This window comes from Suncus etruscus, chromosome 20 (genome assembly GCF_024139225.1).
Source record: "Suncus etruscus isolate mSunEtr1 chromosome 20, mSunEtr1.pri.cur, whole genome shotgun sequence".
In the NCBI taxonomy this organism is placed as follows: Eukaryota; Metazoa; Chordata; class Mammalia; order Eulipotyphla; family Soricidae; genus Suncus; species Suncus etruscus.
This window is the reverse complement of record NC_064867.1, coordinates 36857673-36865003: the sequence shown is the minus strand read 5'-3', so window position 1 is coordinate 36865003 and position 7331 is coordinate 36857673. Positions and strand designations below refer to the sequence as shown.

General features: G+C 51.8%; 1 protein-coding gene across 1 annotated transcript; it reads left to right on the top strand.

The window, feature by feature from the left end:
- The first annotated feature begins 379 nt into the window (after positions 1–379).
- OGG1 (8-oxoguanine DNA glycosylase) lies at positions 380–7296 on the top strand. Its single transcript, XM_049766359.1, has 7 exons — positions 380–521; positions 986–1233; positions 1539–1718; positions 2831–3012; positions 6485–6635; positions 6786–6835; positions 7207–7296. The coding sequence occupies exons 1-7, from the start codon at positions 415–417 to the stop codon at positions 7294–7296; spliced, it is 1008 nt and encodes a 335-aa protein (XP_049622316.1). The 5' UTR covers positions 380–414.
- Positions 7297–7331: the final 35 nt, after the last annotated feature.

The following is a 7331-nucleotide window of genomic DNA, read 5'->3' as shown; positions in this document are numbered from 1 at the left end:
GTGGTGGCATTGGTGGACAAGTGAGGGCAGCGAAGCCTGCGTGCGTGCTTCAAGAAGACCCCGGAAGTCCCACCTCTTCCGTCGCCACGCTCGCTTCTCATTCACCGCCCTTGTCAGCTCAGCTGCTTGCAGCCAATCAGGAGGCCCCGATCGCTACTTCCGGGAGCGCGAGTCCCGCCCTCGTTGAAGCCGGACGAGGGAGGGCGCTCGAAGGCCGTGGTGGTGGAGCGTTTCCTGAAGGGGCGTGGCCGAGCAAGAGTGGCGGAAGTGACTGCACGGCCTTCAAGCGCGGAGGGCGGGGAGTGGTCACACTTGGGCGTGGCTTCGCGGTCTTTGTGGGTGGGGCTACTACTGTGGGCGTGGCCTGCTGGTCCATGTTCTACCAGCAAGGCCTGTAAATGCAAGGCTGGCAGCATGGGCCACAGGACCCTGGCTTCTGTCCCTGCCCTGTGGTCCTCCATCCCCTGTGCTCGCTCTGAGCTGCACCTGGACTTGGTTCTGACTTCTGGACAGTCCTTTCGGTGAGTGCCTGCCTGCTCCCTGGCACCTGGGAGCCCCAGGCCTGGGGTGCATTGGAAACCTCTTTATTTTATTCACTGATTCATTCATTGGTTCCTGGGCCACACCCAGCAGTGCTCAGGGGTTCCTCCTGACTCTGCATTCAGAAATCGCTCCTGGCAGGCTTGGGGGACCATATGGGATGCCAGGGATTGAACCTGGTCCCTCCTGGTTTGGCAGCATGCAAGGCAAAGTGCCCTACCACTGTGCTATCTCTCCAGCCTCTGGCAATCTCTTTTTAAAAGTGGTGCCAGGAGACCCATGCAGTGTCGTTGCAGAGATCAGACAACGTCACACAAGTCAATGGAAGCCCCTTTTTTCCTTTGCAGTTTGTAAATCAGTTTTGGAGAATAAGGTGTCAGGAGGGAGGGTTCTTGGAAGAGGCAGGAAGGGGAACTGAGAACTAAGTGCTTCTGGGGGTACTCAGGTGGAGAGAACGGAACCCTGAGCACTGGACCGGGGTACTGGCGAACCAGGTGTGGACCTTCACGCAAACCGAAGAGCAGCTGTTCTGCACCGTCTACCGTCCAGACAGAGGCCCCGAAAGTAGGCCCACGCCTGAAGAGCTGAAAACGGTTCACCGGTACTTCCAGCTGGATGTCAGCCTGGCGCAGCTCTACCACCATTGGAGTTCTGTGGACCCCCACTTCCAAAAGGTGGCTCAGAAATTCCCAGGTGAGTAGAGTTCCTGAGACCCAGGTTGGGTTTTGCCCCAGGGGTGAGTTATCTCTAGGGGCTGGAGAGATAGCACAGTGGTAAGCATTTGCTTGCATGGGGCCGACCTGGGAGGGACCCTGTTCGATTCCTGGCATCCCATATGGTCCCCCAGTCTGCTAGGGGTGATTTCTCAATGCAGAGCCAGGAGCAGCCCTTGAGCACTGCTGGGTGTGACCCAACAACCAATCAATCAATAAATCAAGGTTAAAAAAAAAAAAAAGAGCAAGCATCTCTCCAAACACACCCTGTTTTCTGGTCGTCAGGTGTGCGCCTCCTGCGACAGGACCCTGTCGAGTGCCTTTTCTCCTTCATCTGCTCTTCGAACAACAACATCTCCCGCATCACTGGCATGGTCGAGCGACTCTGCCAGGCCTTTGGGCCACAGCTCTGTCAGCTGGACGATGTCACCTATTACGGCTTCCCCACCCTACAAGACCTGGCAGGTGAGTTGTCTGGGCCCTGGGCCAGTGGGCTGCCAACGCTCTTCAGTGTTTTCGTACTTCTCCGCTGTTTACCTTCCTTCCCAAAACCTCCTACTCCAGTCTGTTAATCACCCCGTTTAAGTTCCCTTGTCGGTCTGTGACACATCCGACCCTCATTTGTCACTGCCTCTTGCCCCTGGTTTCTTTTTTTTTTTTTTTTTTTTTTTTTTGGTTTTTGGGCCACACCCGGTAACGCTCAGGGGTTACTCCTGGCTATGCGCTCAGAAGTTGCTCCTGGCTTGGGGGACCATATGGGACACCGGGGGATCGAACCGCGGTCCGTCCAAGGATAGCGCAGGCAAGGCAGGCACCTTACCTTTAGCGCCACCGCCCGGCCCCTTGCCCCTGGTTTCAACACCCTTCACAGTGCAGCCATGCAGTTACTGCAGTCAGGGGTGAAGAATACATGTTCTGGGCCAGAGAGATAGCTTAGTGGTAGGGCATTTGCCTTGCATGAAGCCAGCCCAGGAGGAACCCGGTTCAGTTCTCGGCATCCCATGTGGTCCTCCAGCCTGCCAGGGGCAATTTCTGAGTGAGGAGCCAGGAGTGGCCCAGAAACCAATCTAATCAATCAATGAGTTGGATATGGCTCCCCAACCAAAAAAATGAAAAAAAAAAAAAAAAAAAAAAAAAAAGAATGCAAGGTAGAAAATCCAAGGCAGGGGCCGGGCGGTGGCGCTGGAGGTAAGGTGCCTGCCTTGCCTGTGCTAGCCTAGGATGGACCGCGGTTCGATCCCCCGGCGTCCCATATGGTCCCCCAAGCCAGGAGCGACTTCTGAGCGCATAGCCAGGAGTAACCCCTGAGCGTCAAATGGGTGTGGCCCAAAAACCAAAAAAAAAAAAAAAAAAAAAAATCCAAGGCAGAAGAGCTTATCAGACCTACTCAGGGACCCATCCCATGATTGTTGGGGTCACATCTGGAAAGGAGACAAGCCCAGATCTTCTTGGGCCTGGCCCGTGCAAGTGTCCTATTTCTTTCTTCGGAACCTGGGGAGGTGAGGCAGAGGTGCTCAAGGGTGGAGAGTCACATGACTGAGGTGACCTGACCCACGCCGCAATCTTACTTCCCACAGGGCCTTCGGTGGAAGCCCAGCTCAGGAAGATGGGCCTTGGGTACCGTGCCCGTTACGTGAGCGCCAGCGCTCAAGTCATCCTGCAGGACCACGGTGGGCTGCCCTGGCTGCAGCAGCTATGCCAAGCACCCTACGAGGAGGCCCACAAGGCCCTGTGTACCCTGCCTGGGGTAGGCACCAAGGTAAGGTTCCAGGGGGGACCAGCATTTAGAGAAGAGAAAAGGAGGAACTTCATCAGGGCCTGAGAGCTGGGCTTCCAGTGGTGAGAAAAACAATGCTTTCTTTTATTTTTGTTTGTATGATCTTCTTTTTTTTTCTTTTTTTTTTTTGTTTTTTTGTTTTTGGGTTACACCCGGCAGTGCTCAGGAGTTACTCCTGGCTCTATGCTCAGAAATCGCCCCTGGCAGGCACAGGGGACCATATGGGATGCTGGGATTTGAACCACCGTCCTTCTGCATGAAAGGACATGCTATCTCTCCGGCCCCTGTATGGTCTTCTTGTTTATTTGTTTGTCAGGCACATTATTTCTGGCTCTGCACTCAGGAATTACTCTTAGCAGTGTTCAGGGAACCCTATGATATTTTGGGGTTCAAATTCAAGTTGCTATGTTCATGGCAAACACGTTACTTCCTTTTTTTTTGTTTTGTGTTTTTTTTTTGGTTTTTGGGCCACACCCAGCAGTGTTCAGGGGTTACTCCTGGCTCTGCACTTAGAAATCACTCCTAGCAGGCTGTAAGACCATATGGGATGCTGGGAATCAAACCCAGGTTCGTCCTCGGTTGGCCACGTATAAGGCAAATGCCCTACTGCTGTGCTATCTCTCCAGCCCCAGTAGTTTTTCTTTTTAATTTAAATTTTATTTATTTGTTTATTTGCTTTTGGTCTTTGGGCCACACCTGGCAGCGCTCAGGTTACTCCTGAAATTGCTCCTGGCAGACTTGGGGGAACCATATGGGATGCTGGGGATTGAACCCGGGTCTTTCCTGGGGCGGCAGCGTGCAAGGCAAATGCCCTACTGCTGTGCTATCACTCCGGCCCCTTCTTTTTTGTTGTTGTTTTTGGACCACACCCAGTGGTGCTCAAAGCTTGCACCTGTCTCTGTGCTCAGGGATCATTTCTTTTTCTTGAGGAGGGGGGGTACACTCTTGGCTGGCTTGGGGGACTAAATGGAATGTCAGGGATAGAACTCAGGTCCCTCCTGGGTCAGCAGCATTTAAGGCAAACACTTTACCGCTGTGCTATAGCTCCAGCCCCTTGGGGGATCATTTCTGATGGGATTGGCATGTCCTAAAAACAAACGAAACAACAAACATACAGGGGAGACCAGCACGATGCAGAGAAGTTGTCCATTTGCCTTTTTTGTGCATGGCACTCAGTTTAATCACCAGCAGTGGAGGCTGGAACGATAGTACAGTAGGTAAGACACTTGCCTTGGGTGTAGTTGACCAAATGGTCAACCAAATGTTTCCCTAAACTGGTCTTAGGGAGGAATAGTTTCTGAGCACTGTGAGGTGTGACCCAAAACTAAACAGTAACAATAATCACCAGCACCAAAAAAAAATTTTTTTTTTAATTTAAAGAATTTAAGAGATAGCACAATGGTAGAGCATTTGCCTTGCAAGCGACTGACCCAGGACAGACCTCGGTTCAATCCCCGGTGTCCCATATGGTCCCCCAAGCCAGGAGCAATTTCTGAGCGCACAGCCAGGAGTAATCCCTGAGCACCTCTGGGTGTGGCCCAAAAACAAACAAACAAACAAACAAAAATTAAAGAATTAAAAGAAACTTTTTTTTTTTTTTTTTGGTTTTTGGGCCACACCCGGTAACGCTCAGGGGTTACTCCTGGCTATGCGCTCAGAAGTCGCTCCTGGCTTGGGGGACCATATGGGACGCCGGGGGATCGAACCGCGGTCCATCCTAGGCTAGCGCAGGTAAGGCAGGCACCTTACCTCCAGCGCCACCGCCCGGCCCCTAAAAGAAACTTTTTTCCAGTGGTCCGTGAACTCCAGCCTAACATTAAATCTTGGGTCTGCTTTGTCGTGGCTTCCTTGGCCAACCATCTCCCCTTTCTAAACTTGACTGTTCTAGGGGTAATATCTTCAGGGTTTTGATGAAAATACAGTCCACATGATCTTCACAACTGCCTGTTTGTTTTCTGGCCACATTCGGCAGTACTCAGCAACTGCTCCTGGCTAGGTGCTTGGGAGTTGCTCCCAGATGTAATGTGGGGACCAAATCCAGGGCCTCCTACATGCAAGGCAGGCGCTTCTTTTCAGTAAAATAAATATCTTGGAGGGGCAGGAGAGGATGCTGAGAACCAGACAGGAGCCCTAGTTTCGAGCCAGGCGTTGAATGAACCCTCAGCTCCACTTCCTAAGTAGCACCAGGCATTGCGCCTTCAATAACCCTTGAGCACCACCAGGTGTGGTTTTGAATCAGAACTTAGTGGGGGCTGAAGTGGTAGCACAGCGGTAGGACATTTGCCTTGCACGCGGCTAACTCAGAACTGATGTGCGTTAGATCCCTGGCATCCCATATGGTCTCCCATTCCAGGAGCGATTTCTGAGCAATGAGCCAAGAGTAAATCCCTGAGTGCCACCAGGTGTGGCCAAAAAAAAAATTAAAACTTAGAATTTTTTTGTGTGTGTGGTTTTTGGGTCACACCTGGCAGTGCTCAGGGGTTATTCCTGGCTCCGTGCTCAGAAATTGCTCCTGGCAGGCACGGGGGACCATATGGGATGCTGGGATTCGAACTGATGACCTTCTGCATGAAAGGCAAACGCCTTCCCTCCATGCTATCTCTTCAGCCCCGGATTTATATTTTATTTTAATTTTTGTGTTTGTGGTGCCAAGAATCAAAACCAGGGCCTCACATGAACAAGGCATTCTCCCACATCTCCTTGTCTATGGCAACTCTTTAAAATCTTCAGAGATTTTATTTGTTTATTTTAAGGCCACACCCAGCAGTGCTCAGGACTAACTCTGGGTGCTAAGGGACTATATGGGATGACTGGAATTGAACCTGGGTGGACAGTGTGCAAGGCAAGTTTCCTACCTGTTGTACTAATTTTTCAACACATAGTAATTTCACGTATTTTTGGAGGCTGAAGATATAGCACAGCAGTAGGACATTTTTTTTGCCTTGCACACAGCTGATCCAGGACAAATGGTGGTTCGAATCCCAGCATCCCATATGGTCCCCAGAGCCTGCCAGGAGTGATTTCTGAGCACAGAGCCAGGAATAACCTCTGAGCCGCCACCCCCGGGTGTGACCCAAAAACAAAACCAAAAAATTTTTTACACAAATTTTTAAATTGGTTTATATTGATTGAGAGTAAAGAAAAATCATAATTTCTTTTTTATCTTTTGGTTTTTGGGCCACACCCAGCGTTGCTCAGCGGTTACTCCTGGCTGTCTGCTCAGAAATAGCTCCTGGCAGGCACGGGGGACCATATGGGACACCGGGATTCGAACCAACCACCTTTGGTTCTGAATCGGTTGCTTGCAAGGCAAACGCCGCTGTGCTATCTCTCTGGGCCCGAAAAATCATAATTTCAGTATGGAGGATACAGCTGGCCATATGCTGGAAGCAGGACTCTGGCTAGACCATGAAGTCATGTCCCCCACTAAACGTGTGCTGTGTGTCTGCCAAAGGTGGCCGATTGCATCTGCCTGATGGCCCTGGACAAGCCCCAAGCTGTACCCGTAGACGTTCACGTATGGCAGATAGCCCAGCGGGACTATGACTGGCATCCCAAATCCAGCCAGGCCAAGGGACTCAGCCTGCAGAGCAGCAAGGAGCTGGGTAAGGAGGGAGAAAGGGACGAGGCTGGCAGTGGGCTGAGCTGTGGGGACTTTTCCTCGGTCACCTCTCAGTCACTTCTCCCTCAAGCCCCATCCCTCTAGGTGGCCTGCGGTGGGGCCCAGATATTTCACCCCCTCATTTCCTGTTTAGGCAACTATTTCCGGAGATTGTGGGGATCTTACGCTGGCTGGGCCCAAGCGGTGAGTGGACCACGGCCTGAGAGTCCAGAGAATCTCCCCAACTCCCCTCCAACCAGTGACACTAAAGATCTCTTGCTCCCCTGTTCCTACCCTCCTCCCATGCACTCTCTCTCTGACTCACATTCCTTCATTTTGGGGTGGGTGTTTGGGGGCCACACCCGGTGACTCTCTGGGGTTACTCCTGGCTCTGTGCTCAGAAATCGTCCCTGGCTTGGAGAACCATATGGGACACTGGGGGATCGAACTGTAGTCAGTTTTAGGTTAGCGCGTACAAGGCAAACGCCCTACCTCCTGCGCCACTGCACCAGCCCTACATTCCTCCATTTTTTTTTTTATTTTTTTATTTTTTATTCCTCCATTTTTGAACCCAGGTACTGTTCAGTGCAGATCTACGCCAGCCCCGGCCAGCTCAGAAGCCAGCAGCAAAGCGCAAGAAGAGAACCACCAGACTGGAAGGCTAGTCCAGTACCAGATTGAGGGGTCCCCCAAATCCCCG